Here is a 25703-nt window from a genome sequence, read left to right as displayed (position 1 = left end):
CACCCGTAAGACCTTCATTCATCTTCAGAACACAAATTAAGATATTTTGATTAAATCCAATGGCTCAGTGAGGCCTGCATAGCCAGCAATGACACTTCCTCTCTCAAGATCCAAAAGAATAAAATAATGACTTTTCAACAATATAGTGATGGGCGATTTCAAAACACTGCTTCAGAACTTTACGAATCGAATCAGTGACTTGGAGCGCCAAAGTCACGTGATTTCAGCAGTTTAGCCGTTTGATAGAAGATCCGAATCACTTATTCGATTCGTAAAGCTCCGAAGCAGTGTTTTAAAAAAGGCCCATCACTATATTGTTGAAAAGTCGTTATTTTGTTTTTTTGGCACACAAAAAGTATTCTCGTGGCTTTATAATATTAACATAGAACCACTGAACTCACATAAACTGTTTTAAATATTTTTTTAGTACTTTTATGGATCTTGAGAGAGGAAATGTCATTGCTGGCTATGCAGGTCTCACTGAGCCATCGGATTTAATCAAAATATCTTAATTTGTGTTCCGAAGATGAATGAAGGCCTTACGGGTGTAGAATGACATGAGGGTGAGTAATAAATGACATTATTTTCATTTTTGGGTGAACTAACCCTTTAATGCACATTCTGTAGCAGCAACATAATAGGCATTACAAAAATGATGACTATGAAGTTTTAATAATCATTTTAATTCTGTGAAGTCCACACTGCAGCTATAACGATAACGACTCAGAGGAACAATATTGTTGGAATCACTTTCAGAAAATGTTTTTTTCTAGCTGATGAGCTAATAAAAACATTGACAGCCAATCAGAATCAGCTTGAGCATTTAAAGTGGCAGACTATAAAACTGCAGTGTGCGTTTATAATAAACAGAATGTTATTGTCTGTTAGTGTGGCTGCTAATATATAGTTATCGTTCTTATGACTCCATCCTCTTAAGTATTTATAGTTATTGCTTGAAGCTTAAACAAATGAACTCACATAAACTGTTTTAAATATTTTTTTAGTACTTTTATGGATCTTGAGAGAGGAAACGTCATTGCTGGCTATGCAGGTCTCACTGAGCCATCGGATTTAATCAAAATATCTTAATTTGTGTTCCGAAGATGAATGAAGGCCTTACGGGTGTAGAATGACATGAGGGTGAGTAATAAATGACATTATTTTCATTTTTGGGTGAACTAACCCTTTAAGTATGATTTTCTGTAGCAAAACATGCATTTTAACACTAGCAGTCGGAATTTTATCTTCTGGAAGAGGACATTATTCTTTGTCATTGTTCTTTCGGAGAAATGGAAACGGAATTACTGCTGAGTATGAAATGTGCTATACAAATAAACTTGTCATGCCTTGTTTTGTCTATCAAACACAAACTGTGTTGAAATTGAATGTGACAAGAAATAAAGACTAAACCCTGCAAAAAAGTGCAATGTGACCACTAATTTCTGATTTGTGAATAAATGACTCCTAATGGTTGAGTTTACTGAATATTTAAAAAACTGATGGTTCATTCAACATGTTTTCTGTCATTTTGACAGACAGAAAAAATAAAGTATCTGGTCTATTGCATTTCTCCACTTTAAGTAAAGTACACAAACAGGGATTTCAAGTGCAGAAAAGGATGAAACTAAGAGTTCATGTACATAAATAATTACAGCCGGTGTAATAAGCTTTATTACTACTTAAAGCACGAAATAAACATGAATGAACATCAGAAAATATGTTAAAATATATAGTTTAACTGACCGAAACCCTTATGTCTCATGTAATTGCTTAATCAGTCAGTGTTTCATCCATGGAAAGACGTTTGTAAACACTGCATCATGTAATGTTACTTTTACCTCAAAAAAAGCCATTCAGTGACCATAAACTCATTAGTCAGGTAAAAAATGAACTCTAAATATATTCACCAAATTACATATTCATTATATTTTTAAATGTATGTTTGAATAAATCTGTCAAGTTTTTCTGACAGCCACTATTTAATATTTATTTCAAAAAACTAATTAGAGTAGAAACATAATTACATAATTATAAAGTTAGTATTATAACTATTATAAAAAAAATTCCTTGTGTAAAACGTAAGTGTCTGTATACAAATAAGTTAATATTAACCTTCAATATTATAGTAATGTAGTACCAACTGCCTATCGGTATATTTTACAGCATTAGTTGAGATATTTTTTCCTTGAGAAAATCTGCCATGTACTGTATCTGATATATATCCAAATTAATTCATGAATCAAATACCCAGCCTTATGAGGTAGTTTGTGGGAAAGTATGAGGTAATTTGTGGGAAACTGAGCAACCAGATTGCAAAACAGAATGTATCTGTTGTTGTTTTGATTTTGTGTGTGTTTTGTTTGTTTCTCACTTCAAAATGCAAAAGAATAAAAAAAACACAAGTAAAATTTAAAAAGTGCTCTCATGACAGAAGTTCTTATATAGAGCTTATGCCACATTAAATATTCCAGTAGTTACACTATTTTAAGTTTGTTATGGATGAGAGGATTTAAACTTAGATTTTTTTCAATCATTACTGAATACACAAATAAAAATCAGTTTCTCCAGACTACGTGTCCAATTTAGTTTTTTTTTTAAATATTAAAATGTACATTTTACATGCAATCTACAGACAAGTTGCTCATGTGACAATCATTGCGTCCAAATTTGCATACTCAAAGTATGTACGGAATTTGATGAAGAACTTACTTCATGATCATTAAAGGATTAGTTCACTTTAAAATGAAAATTACCCCATGATTTACTCACCCTCAAGCCATCCTAGGTGTATATGACCCGAGCACTGCCATTATGAAGCTTTGGAAGCATCAGCGTGATTATTAATATAACACCGACTGTATTCGTCTAAAAACAGAAAGTCATATACACCTAGGATGGCTTGAGGGTGTGTAAATCATGGGGTAATTTTCATTATAAAGTGAACTAATCCTTTAATATGAATAGCATTCTGACAGAGAAGCCACATTGAAACTGTCATGTGACATACATTATTGTTGTGCTCTGCCACTTATGAAATGTGACAACCCAGAAAAAAGCCCTGCATCCTTTCAAAATGAAATCTGACTGCCATAAGCAGTGTTTGCTATTAGTTCTTACCTGTCCCATGGGTGGAGCTCCCATTGGGGGCATCATGGGGGGCATTATTCCCGGGGGCATGGGGGCCATGCTGGGTGGCCTCTGACCCATGGGTGGCATTCCCATTGGAGGGAAGTGAGGCGGGATTCCTGGTGGCCCCATCTTTGGAAAACACAAAAATAAATTTGAGGCATGAATGAGTGCAAACACAACCAAGCAGCCTCAAAGAGAGAGATGGCATTACAGTAAAGGCTTTCCAACACCAACTTACAAAGGGTGGGGGGATTCCTGAAGGTGGTACACCAGGAAAAGGTGGTGCTTGACTGGGGCCACTATTAGCATCAGTCGAGGACTGTTATGAACAAGAGAGTCCATTACAGTAACCACTACAGCTCTGATAAAGATGCTGCACATCACTGATCTAAAGTCTGATGATGTTTTCCCAAGTCTAATGACAGAGCCAACCAACACATCCAAGCTTATGTGAACCTTCAGTATCAGATGTTTCTTAAATAGATCACTCTAAGCAACTAGCATAATCTCAGGGCTAAAAGTAGATATTTATCTAAATAGCCAGAAGATTAATAGATATAACTTTAAATATATAACAATCCAGTGATCTCAAACCATCTTACTAGCGTTAACGTTACCCTTAACAAGCCAAGCACATAAAAACTCAATCAACTACCATTAAAACCTCACTAGTTTAACAGTTTTATGAGAGTTTATCAGGGATAATTCGACTATCAGTTGCAGATTATCAATGAACACTCAAATCACTTTATCAGAGTGATTAAGTTCATATTCTCTAGTCTAAACCAGTTTTACCAACACCAATGAAGTCGGCTTAAGGAAACGGATCCATTAACAAACTGCTTACAAACATAAATGTTTAACACAATCAGATATGTAACACGTCTAACATATGTGCTTTAAAAATCACAATAATAAATTCTCATTCAAACACACATTAGCTTTAGCTTTAGCATCAGTCACTCATTCACATTAGCTTATATGCTAACCAACCTTTATTTGGTCTATAATATACCCTTTACTTCAATGCAACTGTCTTTAATTCAAGCGAAACACCGTTCATTGTTTATATGTGTCATTTGTAGCTGCAAGAATACGACAGTATTGTGGTTATGTGAATAAACTGTGTATTTTCTTGGACTCACCATGATGAGTGAACATGCAGCGGCCCTGCGCGAGACAAAAACCTACACTCTGATTGGCTGCTGCGCGCCGGGTTCAAACTACAGCAGGCGTGTTTCAGTGCAACCACACTGAGTAAGACGTGCGCATATACGAGTTCGAAGTGCAGGAAAAACACTGGAGCGCTGCGCAAGAAATACGCAGATCTGAAGCCTGAGCGCAAGTCAGATGGGCTGTCATGTTTTTTTAGTTTCACTAGGACCAATTTCTCGATGCTTACAGTTTTTTTTTAACTGCTTACACACGTTTTCAAAACTTTGCCTCTTTTTTTTTTAAGCTTACACACAAATCCAACAATTGCACACACAAAATGCCTCACATCTCTTGCAAAATGAAGCACTGCATTCAAAATATCACAAACACATCTTAAAAGCAAATATTTGTCTTACATTGCAAGCACCTTTGCCGTAATATTCTATTTTTGGATATATCATATACACATATATTCAAAACCTAAAGCTCTTCTTTCATGAGCTCCTATGTACATTTCTGTACAAGATTTAAAGTAATTAGCAGAGAGATGTTGAAAAATTCACGAAAGCAAGATTGAAACCAAACTATTTTTTTTACTGTATGCATTTGGGGTTGTGAATACAGTATTACACAGAACGAAAGAAAAGAAATACATCAACCATGTGTAGTTGGACAGAAACAATGTGTTTGAAAAAGGAAATCAAGATACTTCCTGTTAGATTTTTGTGTGTTACATAGAGAATTGTGTGTTGTGTTTTGCAAAAAGTGTTTTATGAGTCGAAGGCCGAGAATTAGTGAATGGTTTTGCAGATTTGGAGTGTGGTTCTGGTGTTTGAGTGTCAGGTTTCAGAATATTGTGTGACAAGTAAGGATTTTGTGTGTAAGCAGTTTAACAAAAATGTAAATGTCACTTCTTCCAATCTCTTCACACCGTGAACAGCAGGCTATGTGGGCTAAACTGTGGATCGTTTATCTTTGCTTTGGCACAAAATACATGTAATGACTACTTATTTCAAATTACATGAATTCTTTTCTCACACAAACACCAACAAAACTCTATGAACCAGTTGGCCAATTTGCACGTCTACATACTCTTTTCAAATCTGTTAAACTTAAGCTAAAACCTAACATAATACAAAACTGAATTGCAAAACTGACAGAAATTTGCTACACTTCTACAGTAATACCATATTGAAAATTTATTCCGGATCTAAAAAAAAAGGAAATACTATCAAAACAGTTAGTTGTAGCTGAACACACAGGTGTTAGTCTTTACAAAAGGGAAAACTTAGGAATAATTTTGTACTGTAAACATGGACCATGTAACATATACTGCAGTGAATTCTGAACAGTAGATAGTGTCATTCAGAATCAGAATTAGATTTATGTATTGCCAAGTATGCTTACACACACACGGAAATTGTCTTGGTGACAGAAGCTAGTGCACAGACAGAATGACAACAATAAGACACAGATAAAGAAATAAAATAAGTGAATAAAATAAATATATAAAATTCACAATTAACAAAATAGACAATATATACACAATTATGCAAGGGAATGTGAATAAGACGTATGATATGCTAAATACATGTAAGTATAAATAATAAGTACAGTGGTGGGTATTGCACCTGTTTTTATTGCACAGTAAGGAGAGCTTGGGGACATTCTTGTTTTGTAAAATGAATTGAATTTATTTTAGGTCGCTGTTTTACAAACCCGATTCCAAAAAAGTTGGGAGACTGTACAAATTGTGAATAAAAAAGGAATGCAATGATGTGGAAGTTTCAAATTTCAATATTTTATTCAGAATAATAGATGACATATCAAATGTTTAAACTGAGAAAATGTATCATTTTAAGGGAAAAATAAGTTGATTTTAAATTTCATGGCATCAACACATCTCAAAAAAGTTGGGACAAGGCCATGTTTACCACTGTGTGGCATCCCCTCTTCTTTTTATAACAGTCTGCAAACGTCTGGGGACTGAGGAGACAAGTTGCTCAAATTTAGGAATAGGAATGTTGTCCCATTCTTGTCTAATACAGGCTTCTAGTTGTTCAACTGTCTTAGGTCTTCTTTGTCACATCTTCCTCTTTATGATGCGCCAAATGTTTTCTATGGGTGAAAGATCTGGACTGCAGGCTGGCCATTTCAGTACCCGGATCCTTCTACGCAGCCATGATGTTGTAATTGATGCAGTATGTGGTCTGGCATTGTCATGTTGGAAAATGCAAGGTCTTCCCTGAAAGAGACGACATCTGGATGGGAGCATATGTTGATCTAGAACTTGGATATACCTTTCAGCATTGATGGTGCCTTTCCAGATGTGTAAGCTGCCCATGCCACACGCACTCATGCAACCCCATACCATCAGAGATGCAGGCTTCTGAACTGAGCGCTGATAACAACTTGGCTTGTCCTTGTCCTCTTTAGTCCGGATGACATGGTGTCTCAGTTTTCCAAAAAGAACTTCAAATTTTTATTCGTCTGACCACAGAACAGTTTTCCACTTTGCCACAGTCCATTTTAAATGAGCCTTGGCCCAGAGAAAACGCCTGCGCTTCTGGATCATGTTTAGATATGGCTTCTTTTTTGACCTATAGAGTTTTAGCCGGCAACGGCGAATGGCACGGTGGATTGTGTTCACCGACAATGTTTTCTGGAAGTATTCCTGAGCCTATGTTGTGATTTCCATTACAGTAGCATTCCTGTATGTGATGCAGTGCCGTCTAAGGGCCCGAAGATCATGGGCATCCAGTATGGTTTTCCGGCCTTGACCCTTACGCACAGATTGTTCCAGATTCTCTGAATCTTTGGATGATATTATGCACTGTAGATGATGATAACTTCAAACTCTTTACAATTTTTCTCTGAGAAACTCCTTTCTGATATTGCTCCACTATTTTTCGCCACAGCATTGGGGGAATTGGTGATCTTCTGCCCATCTTGACTTCTGAGAGACACTGCCACTCTGAGAGGCTCTTTTTATACCCAATCATGTTGCCAATTGACCTAATAAGTTGCAAATTGATCCTCCAGCTGTTCCTTATATGTACATTTAACTTTTCCGGCCTCTTATTGCTACCTGTCCCAACTTTTTTGGAATGTGTAGCTCTCATGAAATCCAAAATGAGCCAATATTTGGCATGACATTTCAAAATGTCTCACTTTCAACATTTGATATGTTATCTATATTCTATTGTGAATAAAATATAAGTTTATGAGATTTGTAAATTATTGCATTCCTTTTTTATTCACAATTTGTACAGTGTCCCAACTTTTTTGGAATCGGGTTTGTATGAGTGAGAAAGTTTTTTGCTTGTTGGGTGAAAACCTTTGCTATAGTGTTATGGAAGAATGAGTTGATCTGAGACATGAAAGAAGTGTTTTGGTAGTTTTAGTGCATTTTGAATGTGAAATTTATTTTTGTGGCAAGCTGAAAGTTGGTTAGGAGAACTGTGTGAAGAGTTTTGAAAAAGTGTCCTAACGTTAACGAAAAACTGTAGCTGAACACCAACACATGTGTTAGTCTTTCAATTTCATTGCCATTCACACAAAAGGGGAAACTTAGGAATTTTTTTGTACTGAAATGTAAACGTTGACCATGTAATGAATTCTGAGCAGTAGAGAGCTGTCATTCTTGTCTTGCAAAGAAAAATGTACTATATAAACGTGTAATGCTACCTATTGTTGGTATTTTATGAGTGATGGTTTAGTTTTAGTGCATTTTGAATGTGAAATTAACTGCTGTGCGTTGAAAGTTGGTTAGGGGGACTGTGTGAAGAGTTTTGAAAAAAGTGACCTAAATATTGAGAAATGGGTCCTAGTGATTGTAAAAAAAAAAAAAAAACTGTAAGTGTGTGATAAACAACAGAAGAATGTTACAGTAAAAGTAATTCTTTAATAAATATTATTTAATGCAATACTATGATACAATTTGTTCTATTTCAATACCCAATGCAGTGAATTTATATTCTGTTATAATAATGCAAGATAAAAGAAAAAGAAATGCCATTTTGAATTTACAGCATCTCTGGCCTGTAGTTAATTGTTGTTTCCATTTTTCTGTATATTGTTGGCTTTATTTGGAACTGAAATAGATTTGACTGATGAGACTGAACCACTAAAGTCTGATTCTTCAGTACATCCTTCATTATTATGAATTATAGATAACAGGCTGATGTACTGTTCAAACACATTTAATCTGTCATAATCTAAAAATATTTATTCTCTGGGTGACAGTAATTGCCAAAAGCATGTAACCATGAAAGGTTACTGAAGATGTATTTGACCTTTTATTAACTAATAGCTTGTACAGCAAGCCTAACATTTCAGAACATTTCATTGTGCATTAGTGAATAAATTAAATAATAATAATTGGTTAATTAAGGATTGCATTAGGCAGAAACCTTTAATAAATCAATGCCAATACACAAACTTCGCTAATCAACAATAGAGCTTAAAACACTAGAGAGCTCCTGACATTTAGCTCAGTCATTAACAGATGCTACTTATATTTGAGGTGCATTAAATCTACAGAGTGAGTCAGAGAAATATTTCACAAGTAAAACTTTTACAGGATAAGAGGCTGAAATCAATGCAGCCGCCCACCGTGCTCAGGAAACAATAGTCTCTCTGACACATGCTCTATTTCTAAACTCTCTGCAGGTAGTCAGGGAACTCGGCCTGTCGTCTCAGCACCACGGTCATCCGTCATGCTGCTTTAATTGGCCGCTTGTTCCCATTTACCGTAACATTTATTTTCTTGAGCCCGGGGGAGGGAGATGCAATTTTGAGACTGAAACATGTTAGACCCTGATAAAGGCCCAGCTGACTCAGAGTTTATGAAATAATTCACCTGTGTCTGAGCAGTGAATATTTGATCTATGAGGTTTTAAATGCATGTCTGTCATATTGGATGCTGAGACAGTATGTTTATTTTTCCCAACGTTCACATCAAATAATACTGAGATTTAATCTGTTGAACACAGATTGATTATTAGAATGACAATGATTATTAGAATGATTTCTGAGGGACACTGAATACTAGAGTAATGGCTATTGAAAATTCAGCTTTGCCATCACAGGAGTCCACCTTTGATGATGGAAGGTACTTTTGGTTTGGGGAAGTTCCACTCAAAAAAGACTGAAACAAATCATTTCAAATCATAAGGTTGCGCTCTACAAACAATCCTCATCCATCAGTTCCACTGAATGAGCTGTAAAATTTCCTTCATGTTCTATTTTCAGACATCAGGAGAATAACGCTTGGTATTTTAATGTGACATGGTATAAGTGTCACACACTTATACACTTTCATTTTCATGGACTTTCATCAGTCACATGTGTTCCTTAAATTTGTTTGAGTTTCCCGCCACTCATCTGTTTCCATAGGACACTAACCATTCATCTCAGCTGCTCATCATTTAGTTCCTCACCACTGTGTATTTAAGTTATTCCCTGTTCATTCTCAGTTGTCGGTTGTTGTTTGCGTATGTGTTTACACGCTGTTACGCCTTAGGTGTAAACAGCATGTGGAATTAAACCTTATTATTTTGCCTTCGTCTTTCTTCATCTTCTGCATTCCTAACAGAAAAACCGACCTAATATGGATTATGCAGCTCTATTTTCTGATGTGGCTCGTTAGAGCACTGATTTTTTGTTGTTTACGGAACGTTTTTGTCGTCTTGCCATCACCAGCCCCATACGACGACGAGACCCTGAAGTCACTGTTCTTGACATTTGATATTCAACAGTGTATATTCAACATCTGCCTGCATCAACACCATTGTATGCGAACTGAACTGAGCTGGATGATGGCATCACTGTTTACTCCAGTGCTGATATAGATAAATTAACTAAATTAATAACTATTGATTCTTACAACGGAATGAATCAATACTGAATTTACATAAGCTGGACAATGACACCATTTTCTTTAAGAGCTGCTGTGTAGCCAAAAATTATACACAAGTTATCACTGTAAAGCTACTTTGACACAATCTGCATTGTAAAAAGCACTATATAAATAAAGGTGACTTGACTTGACTTGACTTGACTGTTCATCCTGTTGACCTCCCAGACACCACCAGTCTGAACTGGAAAGAAGCCATCATCCGGTGTCTGGAGAGCGTCCTTCCCCAATCCGGGACACAGCCAGACCGAATCACCACCTTTGACCACCAGACAGAGAGCTACCACCCGCCGCGACGCGTCATCCAGAGCCAGAGGAGAAGAGGACAGAGCTGACCCTTGCCCCGGAAGTAGAGCTCCATCGTGAGTCTGACCAGGGGTGTGAGCTTGCAACATCAGCAGATGAGGGAGTCATGACTACGGAAAATGGGGACTGGCTGATAGACTTCAGTGAGGAAATATCGACTCCCACCCTTTCCCACCCAGTACCTTCATCATCGCTGTTTCTGAACAGCACTAATGACTGTATGAACTATGAGTACCTCATTTCATCGAGCTACATGGACTGTGCTATTCTTACCATTAATTTTTCTGTCATGTTGTGTTGCATTGCGAAGCTCAGCCAGTCCTCCAGCCCTGCCGCTGCCGGATGTCTACAGCCCTGCGCCGTCTCTGGGGAGTCCCTGTGATGTCGAGCCGCAGGTTGTGCATCCACCTGCAGCAGCCGTGTGAGAGGATTTTGCAGCTCCGCCTCCGGCCTTTTTTCTCTTCGCTCTATCTCGGCCTGTCAACCTGTTGGCTCGTCTTGGCTTATCCCACCTTCGGCTCCGCCGGAGACACTCCGACTTACGACTCCACTGAGTTCCCTCGTCCTGCCCGCACCCCCTTGTTCAGTCATCACACCACTTCTGCCACTGACTTGTGGGCCGTCCGATGCATTCCGACCCTCCACCCCTTTAGCTGCAGCAGGTTCCTCCTTCCCGTCAGTCTCACTTCTGTCCACCGTCACACCGGATTCACCTCAGCCCTCGGGTACTCTGGCTCCACCTTCGACGGTCGTTGCTGCGACATCGCCTTGGTCTCCAGTACCAACAATGTCACTCGTTTCCATCGGCTCTCCGTCTGCACCTATGGATACATTGCCCTTGTCTCCTGCAGTTGTCCCCCAGCTGTCGTCAGCCTCTACACCACCTTGGCTCCTCCCTCCCTCGACTCCGCCGTGGGCTGTCATCACTGTGCTCTGGGTCTGTGCCAGCGAACATCATCCATCTTCGCCGCCGAGGTTTCGTCGTCCTCCTGTCATCATCCCTTCGTCCGCCTCCTAAGCCTCCTTCTCCTCTCCATGCCGCGAGGTCGCGCCTTCCAGGAGGCTGTGTTCTGTCATACCCATACAGTTGTGTTTATCCTTAGTTTTGTTTTCATGGACTTTCAGTTTGTTTTCATCAGTCAGATGTGTTCCTTTGAGTTTCCCGCCACTCCTCTGTTTCTATGGACACTAACCATTCATCTCAGCTGCTCATCATTTAGTATGTATTTAAGTTCTTCCCCGTTCATTCTCGTTGTCGGTTGTTGTTTGTGTATGTGTTTACACACTGTTATGCCTTATCACCTGTGGCCTGTTGCATGAAGCTAGTTGAACAAACTCTGAGTTTCAGAGTAGGTTTGCAGTTGACAAATCCAGATAAATCCAACCTGGTTTAGATCAGGTTCAACTGTTGCACAACGCTCGGTATAAACTTTCTCTGTCAACTCAGGTTTAATCCAGAGTTTGCAAAGCGTGTGCACCTAAAAGTCTGACACGTGCGGCAAATAGCCAATCACACGGAACAAGGAGAATGTCAGTTTGATTCACTTCTCGCGAGAGAGCCGCGCAATTCATGTCGCTTCCGAAGATTAAGAGATCGTTATGAAAAACATGAAATAAAACGCATTTACAAAGCAGGAATAAACACTTCTGCTGCAGTGAAAGTTTGAGAAGGCAGCTGAAAGAAAATATCTGACTATATCAATGCATGTGAATCAAACAAATAGACCAAATAATTAATATAGTTTCACAAAGAGCTCAAAAGAATACATATAAGCTTAATCTGTTTAAAAGCTTTATATATTATGCATGTATTATATTTATTTTATATTTAAAAGCAAAGTTTAATATTGTCAATTAATATAATCGGCCTAATTATATGAATATGTCATGAATTATTCATAATTTTAATTTATTTAATAAAAATATAATGAATAATTAACAGCAAATGTTGAAAAATTTTGTCTCTAAAATGGAGCAGGTTAGCCGTGTAGTGTCAGTTACCATAGCAACAAACCCCGCTAAAAACCAATCCACCTTCATAAACCCGAAAAACCAGAGTTTGCTCAAACTAATCTTGAACTTACCTGGGTAGAAACTGAAACCGACTTTGTGCAACAGGCTACAGATTGTGGAATTAAACCTTGTTATTATTTTTGAATTTTCCTTTGTCTGTCTTCATCTTCTGTAGTGCTAACAATAAGATCTATAGCAAGAGCTCTTTCAGTCACTGCATTCTTTTTCTCCTGATTATTTTCTTTTTTCCCTTTGTAACAGTATGAAAAAAGACAATATATGTTGCACATTTGTTGTGTGTTCTCCCAAATAATTTGCTTATGATATATATGGAAGTTTATTAATGCCAAATGTTTTTGAAATAAAAAGCTTGTTGAATTGCACTAATTGAAAAAAATGTGCATTGCATTAACCATGCTTGCATTTTAATTGATTGTATTTTTAGGGTTTGCATTTTTAAGGGCTGAAATTCAACGTGATCGTATATTTATAATGTGAATATTTCAATTCAAAACATTTCACACACATTTTCATTATTAAAATTTTGAAGATTCATATTCAGCTTTTAGATTTCACTTCCAACATATTCAGTCTGTTTAAAAATACAACCTAAAATATTCAACAGGCAATTTTCAGTCCATTTTCTTTCGCTTTACAAATTCGCTTCCACAAATTCAGTGGTTCAAATTCGACAGAAAATTCAACATTGGACATCCGGGAACTGCAGGAAAAGCAGTAGATTGCCGATGCATAATCTCCATCTGCTGTCGTCCTCACCAGCAGGTGCCGCAAAAAAAAATATGTTACATAAAGCCCAAAGTATACTTCAGTTTTTATGTGTACGTGAGGATCAGCGTACAGTGCGCAATGCGAATTTCGTCATCAGAAGACTTTGTTACATGCAGGTTGCAAATGCGCATTTAATTTTTTTGCAGTAATTAGTTTATCCACAAGGTACCATGCCCTGGGGGCGTCGATTCACAAGGTAGTCGAAGAAAACCTGCATAAACAGAACAGACCTAAGCTGAGTCTCAATTCAGGGGTTGCATCCTCCGGATGTTGCATTTGAAGGCTGCATACGTCATCGAGTCAGTCTCATTTAAGAAAAGTAACCGTTAGATTGCAAAGTAATAAAGAAATTACAGTATTTTACACCTCACAAGAAATAAAAAACAATTTTATTATGGTTAATTTTCTTAAATGAGACAGACACGATGACCGGAGGACACAGCCCATGAATTGGGAAACAGCTCGAACAGACAGGAACACATGCAAGCTACAGCGACAGTGGAGGCCTATATAGACGACAGATTGTACAACTCTAGCAAGAAAATAATACAAATATATTTACATGGGTTGTAATTAGTGGTGAGAGATTGCTCAAAACTGCTCATGCGTTGAACGACTGTGTACGCTCACGAGTCAGGTAAAGTATACTTTGCAAGGTTGTGCGTTCTACTGTGTATATGCGTAAAAAAACTAAGTATACCCAGGGCTTAAAGGGGCACTCAGTGATATTTCAAATCCATTGTTTGGAAGTTAGTCGGGCCGAGTCCAACAACAAACGTCTAACCAATCAGCATCAGGGGGCATATGACGGTCGAGGAGAGAGAACGAGCAAGAGGGAGATTTGAAAATAATAAAAAAAAAAAGAAAAAAAAAAAAACCCCTGCAGAACAAGAAATAGGACACAATACAAAACAGCTCAAAAGAACATCACTGGAATGAATGTTTATGACTGGGCAAACGCTTTAGGACCTGGTTTATATTAGGAAAGCTTTCCAGCGCTGGAGAGAGCTAAGAGGGAAGGCCTGAAAACTGCTTTGATCCCACTTCTCATGTGAGTACACTGGGTTTTGATTGTCTGGAGCTGCTGTGCTGTTTGCGACTAACAGCGAACACTTTGGTTACTCTTGTGTACTGTATGTTCATTTTTTGTGCTTCCTTTTCGTTCGTTCATCAACTGCACTTTATTTTTCGTGAAGCATTTTGTCGTGCGTCAGCTGTGATAAACAGACATCCACTCGCATTGCGTGTGTAACAGTGGCCAGATAGTGAGAGTTATGCAGTTAAACCACTGCGCACTGATGGCTGCTAGAGAATGAGGTGCTTAGCAGCGTTGATAGTGCATTCGCCTCGTATACCAGCAGTGAGCGGGCCAGGGTTCGAGACCGATTTGGAGCAGTGTGGTTAGAATTGGAGTGTGAGTTTTGGAGGTGGAGCAATGAAGAGAGGGGAGGGTTTGTTTGGGTTGATTTCAAATATCAACAATGTCCAACAGCGGAGTTCAAATACCACTTACAGCACCTTTAATACAGACACATAGACTATTATAGAGGCCTATAATATAAAAATCAAGATTTTGGGGTTATTCATTATCTGTTATAATTTGTTAATGCTTTTACACAAAAAATTCTGTTGCTGACTGTTTACAAGTTACTCCTATAATTCACGCAAAGCATCACGGGGCATAGGAAAAAGATAGATACATTACATTGATATTTGTCAGGGAACATCAGACTCAGACACAAATGCTAGTTTTAAACCATAGCAGTGTTTTTATTAACAGAGGTGCACAAAAGACAATCAGGTGAGTATAGCAATATTGCAGGTTCTGTGTGGTTGATAGTATGTTAATGAGTCTTTGGTGTTACCAGGGTGAAGAAGAGATCTTGAAGATGGATCAGAGGATGAATGGAGCACACACCTCATTGCTGGAATAGTGTGAGTATTCAGGTAAGTGGATGACTGGCAAACTTGACTTACAGGAAAGTGAGGAGTCACCCCTTACAAAAAAGAAGTTTATTCAAGTGTGCTATTAGTATACTTCTTTTAAACTAAAAATAAGAATGTATACTTTCAGTCTACTTTTCATATACTTCTCAGAAATATACTTTATGTACTTCTGAGAAATATACTTAAAATTGCACTTAAGTATACTTGACTTATACTGACAGAAAGGTCTATTTGGTCAGGTATATTTGTAGTATATTTGGCCTATACTTGGACTCTGTCTTTTGATCGAGATATACTTAAAAGCATATTTATAAAAATATAGTATAAAAGTACATTGTTTGAAAATATTGATTTATAATGAAAACAGATAGAAGAAGAAGTTGAAACAAACGATAGAAGATTACTCAAGCAAATGTAAAATAAAGCGATCATCAAACATTAAACAGCATATTAATCAAAACTGCCTAACGTTACTGAATAAGGACTATGAAGCTTTGGGGGTGTTTATGGACTCGATCTACTCCACCTGTGTTTGATCATCGTTCTGAATCCCATCCGGACATAGTCTTTGACAAAAATGCAATTTTCTCAGCTTTTTGTTTAAAATATTTCCTTTTTTTTTTTTTTTTTTTTTTTAATGAAACTTACCCACATTTAAGCGTTGATAAAAAAGGATTCATGAAGCTAGAATAAAATGTTTTAAAATGGAAAGAGTTAAAGTACGGTTAAAGGTATTTTAAGTATAAAAATATTACCTAAATAGGAACAGAGTATTATACTTAAAGTGCAAAAATAATATATAAAAAGTAAACTATAAGTGTGATGTTAAGTTCACTTAAAAGAAAACTTACAAATATACTTACACTAAACTAGTAATTTACTGAGAGTATATTTCAAAGTGTACTTTCATATACTAAAAATTTACTATTAGTATAAAATAGTAAACTACTAGTATACTAGTAGTACAGATGCAGTACAAATGAGAAACGTAATTGTGAACTAGTTGTGTACTTAAAGTTTACCTTACACTTAGCTATAGTACACTTAAACGTATATTTCAATTGGGCCAATTTAGTCCCAAGCGGTATTAAAATAGTACACTTACAAGTTTACTACTAGTACATCGATACTAGTATACTTACTACATAAAGTATACCATAAAAATATACTTGAACATTACTTAAAGGTGCCCTAGAATTTAAAATTGAATTTACCTTGGCATAGTTGAATAATAAGAGTTCTGTACATGGAAGTGACATACAGTGAGTCTCAAATACCATCGTTTCCTCCTTCATATGTTACAGAGCCCCGCACATGACATGCAAGAAAAAAAAATTAAATCGTACGCACGATTTACTAATTCGTTCCCTCGATTTACTAAATAGTGCACACGCTTTACTAATTCGTTCCCTCGATTTACTAAAACGTGCGCACGATTTACTATTTCGTTCCCTCGCATGATTTATAAATCGAAGGAACGAAATAGTAAATCGTGCGCACGTTTTAGTAAATCGAGGGAACGAAATATAAATCGTGTGCACGTTTTAGTAAATCGAGGGAACGAATTAGTAAATTGTGTGCACGATTTAATTTTTTTTTCTTGCATGTCATGTCCGGGGCTCCGTAATATGTAAATCTTGTGCGTGAAAAACACTACGGAAAAACAGGCGAATCTCAACATAACACCGACTGTGACGCAACAGTCGGGATCATTAATATGTATGCCCCCAACTTTTGCATATACCAGCCCATGTTCAAGGCAGTATTAATGTCTGGAGCTGCACAGCCGAATCATCAGATGTTCTGCAGTTATTGTGAAGCATGCAAGCAGTGACAATAGCTAAAATGGCAGATGGATCGATAATAACTGTTCATGATGCACGATATCATGATATATTTAGTGATATTTGTAAATTGTCTTTCTAAATGTTTTGTTAGCATGTTGCTAATGTACTGTTAAATGTGGTTAAAGGTACCATTGTTTCTTACTGTATTCACGGAGACCAGAGCCATGTCGTTATTTTCATTTTTAAATGCTTGCATAAACGCGTCTTCATTCTTTATAAATCTCTCCAACAGTGTAGCATTAGCCCCGTTAGCCACGGAGCATTATCGAGCAAATGTAAACATCCATAAAAATAATTACCATACTTATGTGATCTGATATTCTGCATCACGAACACTTTGTAAAGATCCATTTTGAGAGTTATTAGCTGTGTGAACTTATTCTATTGTTTATGCAATGTATTATAGAGTTGCGACTCTTGCAAGCTTGGGGGCGGGGAGCACGAGCATTTAAAGGTGTACACACACCGAATTGGCGCATTTTTATTTACACCCCAAAATAGGCAGTTAAAACATGGATAAAAAAATCTATGGGGTATTTTGAGCTGAAACTTCACAGACACATTCTAGGGACACCTTAGACTTATATTACATCTTGTGAAATAGTGTTCTAGGGCACCTTTAAGTATACTTGATAAAATTAACTTGAAGTATACTTTTTCATAAGGGACAAGAAGAGTGTTGCTGCATTTAAGCTGTGTTTGGCTTTCTATTCATAGTTGTTCATGTCCTCGTACTGGGAATTATGCATTACTATGGCAACACTATCAATGCCTGAAGAAATGCCAGGAACTCACTGTGCCTTAAAAATTGTCCAAATAAGGTGCATAGGCCAAAAAATTTTAATTAGGGAAGCACTTCAAAAAAGCTTGCACGTTCTAACAATGAATGGGATCCACCAATTGACTGAGTGTGAGGTGTGTGCTTTTATATAATGCAGAATGGAGTGCTGATTGACATGCTGATGGGGAACAGGTGCAGGTGATCAGTATTCAGGTAAGAGTAAGCGTTGGGTGTGTTAGAATGTGGAGCCTGGTGAAACCGTGACAGTACGTGACAGTGAATTTTATAGTGTGAGGGTAACTGTTACTCATAGGTGATTGGATTGACTTGACAGACAACAGGGAAGGGACCAATGTATCTGGGACTAAGCTTCTTGCTGGGCAGGTGCAGCTTGATGTCTCATGTGGAGAGACCTTCTGCCCGGGCTGGTAGGTGGAAGTATTAGACCACCAGGCATCGGCATGATCCTTCTGGAGGCACACTGCCCTCTGAGGATGATGGTAAGCTGCATCCCAGACCCTCTTGCTCTCTCGGAACCAGTGGGTGACTGATGGTACCTCCAGGAACCACGGGAACAGGGGAGCTGGAAGCCGATTATACATTATTACGGAGTGAGTCCAGTTGCAGGCTGATGAATGGAGTACGGCCCAGGTGAGGAAACGGTTCCAGGAGTTCTGGTGGCCTTGGCAGAAGGTTCTCAGGAAACGTCCTATCTCCTGAATTTTCCTCTCCGTCTCCGTTCGTCTGAGGATGTTATCCAAAGGAGAGGCTCACAGTCACACCTAGGAGGGTGAAGAAGGCCTTCCATACACGGGAGATAAATTGTGGACCACGGTCAGACATTATGTCTTCTGGGAGGCCAAAATGTGCGAAACACATTATTGAACATCAGTGCGGCTGTTTCCATGGCAGTGGGGAATCTCTTGAGGGGGATTATACGGCAGGCTTTGGAGAATCTGTCTACTATGACAAGAATACAGGTGAATCCATCTGAGGGGAGCAGATTCGTTATGAAGTCCACAGAGGGGGGCAATTTACAAGTCACAAAGGCAGTCCTCCACTCGTCCCCCTCACGTATCTGGATGAGGTTATAAGCACTTTGGAGGTCCAGCTTAGTGGAAACAGTTGCTCCTCTTAGCTGTTCCAAGGCTGCTGGAATGAGGAGAAGTAGATAATGGAATTTAACTGTGATCTTGTTTAATGCCCGGTAATCAATGCAAGGCCTCAAGCTTCTATCCTTCTTTGTCACTAAGAAAAAAATGGAAGCAGCAGGGGAAGTGGAAAGGTGGCTATAGCCTTGCTGAAGAGCCTCTTCTACATACTCCTGCATGGCCTTCTGGGATGGAGAATGGGTAAATTTTGCCAGTCCCATGGTCAGTGAGGCGGTAGTTGTGAGGCTCATTTGGGGCAGAAAACATCACTGAAGGCGGCATAACAGGTTGATATATCCACAGATTGGTGTTCCACTGTACTCTCGATAGACGTGGAGTTTGGTCAGAGAGGTCAGAGAGGAGATAGCTTAGGAAGGACAGGGAAACAGCCAGGAAAGCATTTATCACCTCACTTCAGAACTTCTCCAGTGAACCAGTAAAGGATGGGATTATGGGTCACAAGCCATGGGCACCTCAGAATAATTCCAGCAGAACCTCCAGAACCAGGAAATGGATGGATTCAACATGCAGCTAGCCGACTCGTAGTTGTAGAGGTCCTACACAAAAACGAACATGGTTTTCCGAGCAGTTTTCCAGTTACCGACTGGACTTGATAGGTGGTTTCAATAGACCCCTTCTTGAGGTTGAGATGGCAACAGAGGTCTCCTGATATGGAGTTGCTGTCTGACCCAGAATTGATGAGGGCAGTAACTGGAACAGAAACATCAAAGGCAATAAGGTGGACAATAGTTGTGAGTGGAGTACATTTAACATTTGGACTATGAAAGAAACTTACCACGGGACGTGGAGGTTGAACTGGACATGCCAGAATGACATGTCCTCTAGCCAGGGAAAGTCATGCATGATCAATTTGGGCTTGTGACCTGGCTCTGGTGTGCTGGCAAACTCTGGGTGGAGATGGTATAAGGAGGACTGCTGGCACTGTCGGTCTTCCATACAATTTCTAACTCACTTGGCAAATTGGATGGACAGCCAAGCCCAATGGAGTCATTGTAAACTGAGAGATGCAGCCGCAGAGCTGGCTCCAAACCTTGACGGTAGGTGGTGAGAAGCAAGCGCTTGTTCCATTCACTGGCTGGTGCTAGGGTACGAAACTGCAAAGCATAGTCATTGAATGAAATGTTGCCTTGACATAAATGGTATAATTGCTTACCAACTGAAGAGTCCTCTATGGGTCGACTGAAGACCTCTCTGAAACAGACAATGAAGTTGCGGGTTGGGTTGTAGGACCTGCCTGCTACTAAATAGATTCAGCCCATTGTAGCGCTTGCCCTGTCAACAAGGAGAGAATCAAGGTGATCTTTGCTCTCTCTGTGAAAGAATCCATTGCAGTCCTCCGCTGAGCCAGAGTAGGGCACTGGGTTGACCATGGGACTGGCAACATAGACAGGGGAGCAAGAAGTGCTCGGTGCAGCTATGGGTTAAGTGGTGGATGCTGGAGTGGAAAGAACTCGCCAAAGTGAGTCGACAGTCTCTTTAAACGGATCCTGGTCTGCAGGGTTGTTACTTTGTGGTTCTGTTCAGGGAACATCAGACAAAGAGACAGATGTTCATTTCAAACCACAGCAGTGTTTTTATTAAGAGAGGTGCAAAAAAGACAATCAGGTGAGTATGGCAATATTGCAGATTCTGGGTGGTTGATAGTATGTTAATGAAGTCTTTGTTGTGTTACCAGGGCGAAGAGGAAATCTTGAAGATGAACGGAGCACATCGTTGCTGGCAAAGTGTATGACTGGCAAACTTGACTTACAGGAACATGTGGGGAGATCACAAGGAGATTGTAGGAGAGGATTCACAAGGAGATTGCAGGAAGAATCACAAGGAGTACATTGAAAAATCTTAGGGGGCTTTCACACCGGGCTCGTTTGCTATGGTCCGAGCCCGATCACGATTGTTCCCGGTGCTCCCCGCAGCGTTGGTCTGGTTTCACACTCAAATTGATTCTGTCAAACCCTGGTGCATTTGCGTTCATCTTACGTCATTACAGACGTGCACGGCGCATGATAGAAAACAAAAAGCGGGTCAGTAAATTGTGTTTTTTATTCATTTGGTGCTATTATGTGCAGCAGTGTAAACGACACTTGGGTTTACTGTATGTGCGTAGCATGTAGATGGTTTTCCGCTGCTTGCAAGCAGACTATTTTGAGGAGACAGCTGATTGCCCTTCATTTGCCGCTCTGATTGCACTCGCAAAGCGCGAATACACTTCAGGCTCACTCCTGCTTGAATCCAAGGTAAATCATCAACACTATCATCTCTTACATGTGTTTTATTGAAGTAAATACATTATAATCTGCTAAAACGCATGCACAGGTTACTTTATTTCCTGAACAAGTGCGCACCCGAGTCTGTGTTGCTTTCATATTCACGCGAACCGCGGCACAGTTCGAGTGCAACCAAACTCAGACCACCGCCTTCAGGTAATCTCGGGTTCGGTACCCCAGTGCGCACCCATGTTCGCATGACAGCTTTCACATTAGCGATTTTTCATGTGAACCGTGCCCCGTTTTGTGGACTTGTTAAGGAAGTAAAATAACCTGCGCATGCGGTGTCGCTGATTATAATGTATTTATTTAAATAAAACACATGTAAGAGATGATAGTGTTGATTTACCTTGGATTCGAGCAGGAGTGAGCCTGCAGTGTATTCGCGCTTTGCGAGTGCAATCAGAGCGGCAAATGAATGGTAATCAGCTGTCTCCTCAAAATAGGCTGCCTGCAAGCAGCAGAAAACTGTCTACATGCGGCGCACATACAGTAAACACAAGTGTTGTTTACTCTGCTGCACATAATAGCACCAAATTAATAAAAAACACAATTTATTGACCCGCGTTCTGTTTTCTATGCACCGTGCACATCTGACATAAGATGAACGCAAATGCACCAGGGTTCGATAGAATCAATTTGAGTGTGAAACCAGACCAACGCTGCGGGGTGCACCGGGAATAATCACACCCGGGCTCGGACCGTGGCAGACGAGCCCAGTGTGAACTCATTTCATAGTAGATGGAACTTTACAGTGATTGATCTTAACTGAATCATCAGCAGAATAATGACAAATGTTGCTTTTTAAAGCAGCAGACTTGAATTCTGTTTGCTTCATTGGTCATTATTTTTCTGTTAATCACTTGTAAAGCTGCTTTGAAAAAATCTGTATTGTATGAAGCAATATATATAAATGTGACTTGACTTGAATATTGAAATATATTAAAACAGAAAACTGCTATTTTAAATTGTAATAATGTTTCACAATATTACCATTTTTACTGTATTTTTGATCAAAAGAGACTTCTTTCAAAAAACATTTAAAAATCCTAATTATTCCAAACTTTCCAAACTATTAGAAAATCATATTTTGCAGTTCCGCCCTGCCTAACCCTTTACCTCATTCTAGTTGTTTTTATTTTTATTATTGCATTTTCCCCCCTATTTTATATTCAAATGACATTCACATCAAGGTATATTTCTTTGCTGTTTGATCAGCAGAACCATTAACATATCAAACTGCTATTTCTAGCATATCAAACAGCAAGTCACAGAAGTTTTCTTGAAAATGTTTCATTTGGTGTTCGCAAACATCATTATGAGACAGGGACACCGAGATCATTTAGGGAACAGGGAGCCATTTTTATGTAATTGGGTGTCATCAGTGGATTCTGGAGGTAAAGCCGACTTCAAAGCCGCTGGAAAATCAGCTGGGTGGGTGTAGAGAGGCTCACCACTGCTGCGGCCCTGGACATCTGCAACACACACACAATCTGCCACTCATTAGAACACGGTCATACACACACAACACACGCTCATTAACATGTGCACAGCTACAGACATAAGCATTTGACTCAATCTATGGCATTCTCAAAAGTGAACGTGACATTAACACTGCCACATTATTCCTCTGTGGTGAACAACAAGATGATTGTCTGTGTGCTGAAAAAAAAAAAAATCTGAGGGTTTTATGAGCAGATGTTGTGTAAGAATGGGTGTTCAAACACCTAAGTCAGTCCTGTATGCTTGAGAGACAATTCTCTCTCTCAAACACAGAAACATATTGGTGCATGCCAAAATGAACAAATTCACATTAACACATACACATGTTTCTCACCTGAGCCCCTGATGGTATAAGGAGGAGTTTTCATGGTCTGTCGGGGAAGAGAGATAATCTATTTATCTATCTATCTATTTTTACATTCAACCTTTATGAGCTATTCGATGTCTTTTTGACCCCAAATGATTGCTAGCTCTACACACAGAAAAATAAATTGGATTGATATCTGGTTGTATGTTAGCGTGAAAAAAAAAAAAAGTCCCTCTCAGTATGTTCAGGGTCACACATTGAAATGAAAATTTGATAAAAAATGAAAAAATCTATACTTTTTAAAAAAATATATTTTCAAATAATAATAATAAAATTATAGCTGCGAGCAGCAATTATCGGGGTTGAAGCTTTTCAAGGCCTTTAAGCACATGTCATAATCATACTTTAGATCTAATATTGTCACATGGAATCGATATTGATGCTGTTGAAATTCTGCAGCAGAGTGACGACATCTCAGATCATTATCTAGTCTCGTGTATACTACATTTAGTCAAGGCGGCTAAACTGCCTCCATGCCATAAATATGGTAGAACCATCACTTCTACCACTAAAGATTGCTTTATAAATAATCTTCCTGATCATTTTCATCGCCTTAGCATACCAGACAGCTTAGAAGACCTCGATGTTGCAACAGAAACTATTGCCTCTGTCTTTTCCAGCACATTAGACTCAGTTGCTCCTTTGCGTTTAAAAAAGATTAAGGAAATTAATCCAATGCCATGGTACAATGACCACACTCGGGCCCTAAAGTTAGCAGCCAGAAAAATGGAGCGCAGCTGGAAGAAATCAAAACTAGAAGTATTTCGTATTTCGTGGAGAGAGAGAATGATTGAGTACAGAAAGGCCTTAAAATCTGCTAGATCTGCCTATTTTTCAAAACTCTTAGAAGAAAATAAACACAACCCTAGGTATTTATTTGATACAGTGGCTAAATTAACAAGAAATAAAGCTTCAACTTCTGATGTTTCCAAAGAGCACAGCAGTAATGACTTTATGAACTTCTTTACTTGCAAGATTGATAATATTAGAGAAAAAATAATAACCATGCAACCGTCTACTACAGTATCGTGTCAGATAGTGCATTGTAGTGTCCCTGAGGAAAAATTCAATTCATTTACTGCTTTAGGAGAGGAAGAATTGTCTAAACTTGTTAAATCATCAAAATCAACAACATGTATGTTAGACCCTATACCGACTAAGCTATTGAAAGAAATGCTTCCAGAGGTCATAGACCCTCTTCTCAATATCGTCAATTCATCTTTATCATTAGGATACGTACCAAAAACTTTTAAGCTGGCTATTATTAAACCTCTTATTAAAAAACCACAACTTGATCCTAGAGAATTAGTCAATTACAGGCCGATCTCAAATCTCACTTTTATGTCAAAAATACTAGAAAAGGCAGTATCATCACAGCTATGTTCCTTTTTAGAAAGAAATGGTATCTGTGAGGATTTCCAGTCAGGATTTAGACCGTACCATAGTACTGAGACTGCTCTCATTAGAGTTACTAATGATTTGCTCTTATCATCAGATCGTGGTTGTATCTCTCTATTAGTGTTACTGGATCTTAGTGCAGCATTTGACACTATTGATCACAATATTCTTTTAAATAGACTCGAAAATTATGTTGGCATTAGTGGAATTGCATTGTCATGGTTCAAATCATACTTATCTGACCGTTATCAGTTTGTAGTAGTAAACGAAGACATGTCATATCGATCACAAGTTCAATATGGAGTACCACAAGGCTCAGTACTAGGACCGTTACTGTTCACTCTGTACATGCTACCCTTGGGAGATATCATTAGGAAGCATGGCGTTAGTTTTCACTGTTACGCTGATGATACTCAGCTCTATATTTCTTCGCGCCCTGACGAAACTTACCAATTCACAAAATTAACGGAGTGCATAGCTGATATAAAAAATTGGATGACCAGTAATTTCCTACTACTAAATTCAGAAAAAACAGAGATTCTAATTTTTGGACCAAAAACTTCTTCACGTAATAACCTAGAATATTGTCTAACACTTGATGGCTGCTCTGTTAAGTCTTCGTCGTCAGTTAGGAACCTAGGTGTGCTCTTTGATACCAATCTTTCATTTGAAGGCCATGTTACTAGCATCTGTAAAACCGCATTCTTCCATCTTAAAAATATATCTAAACTACGACATATGCTCTCAATGAAAAATGCAGAACAGTTAGTTCATGCGTTCATGACCTCAAGGCTAGATTACTGTAACGCTCTACTGGGTGGTTGTTCTGCTCGCCTGATAAATAAACTACAGCTCGTACAAAATGCAGCAGCTAGAGTTCTTACTAGAACCAGGAAGTATGACCATATTAGCCCAGTTCTGTCAACACTGCATTGGCTTCCTGTTAAACATCGTATAGATTTTAAAATCTTGCTAATTACTTACAAAGCACTAAATGGTTTAGCTCCCCAGTACCTGAGCGAGCTCCTAATTCATTATAGTCCTTCACGTCTATTGCGATCTCAGAATTCAGGCCAGCTGATAATACCTAGAATATCAAAATCAACTGCAGGTGG

General features: G+C 38.6%; 1 protein-coding gene across 2 annotated transcripts in view; it reads right to left on the bottom strand.

Moving 5' to 3' along the window:
- prpf40a (PRP40 pre-mRNA processing factor 40 homolog A) overlaps positions 1–4408 on the bottom strand; it is a 31268-nt gene extending 26860 nt beyond the window's left edge. The window contains exons 1-3 of one of the 2 annotated variants that reach the window (XM_051905929.1): positions 4275–4350; positions 3368–3448; positions 3118–3258 (exon numbers count right to left, since the gene is read on the bottom strand). In XM_051905929.1, coding sequence (XP_051761889.1) covers positions 3118–3258; positions 3368–3448; positions 4275–4277 — 225 coding nt within the window. In that variant the 5' untranslated portion in view covers positions 4278–4350. Of the gene's footprint in view, positions 1–3117; positions 3259–3367; positions 3449–4274 lie in introns of both variants that reach the window. The other variant, XM_051905930.1, reaches the window with a different exon arrangement.
- Positions 4409–25703: the final 21295 nt, after the last annotated feature.

The sequence above is a fragment of the Ctenopharyngodon idella genome, chromosome 9 (assembly GCF_019924925.1).
Source record: "Ctenopharyngodon idella isolate HZGC_01 chromosome 9, HZGC01, whole genome shotgun sequence".
NCBI lineage: Eukaryota > Metazoa > Chordata > Actinopteri > Cypriniformes > Xenocyprididae > Ctenopharyngodon > Ctenopharyngodon idella.
This window is presented reverse-complemented; position numbering and strand designations above follow the sequence as displayed.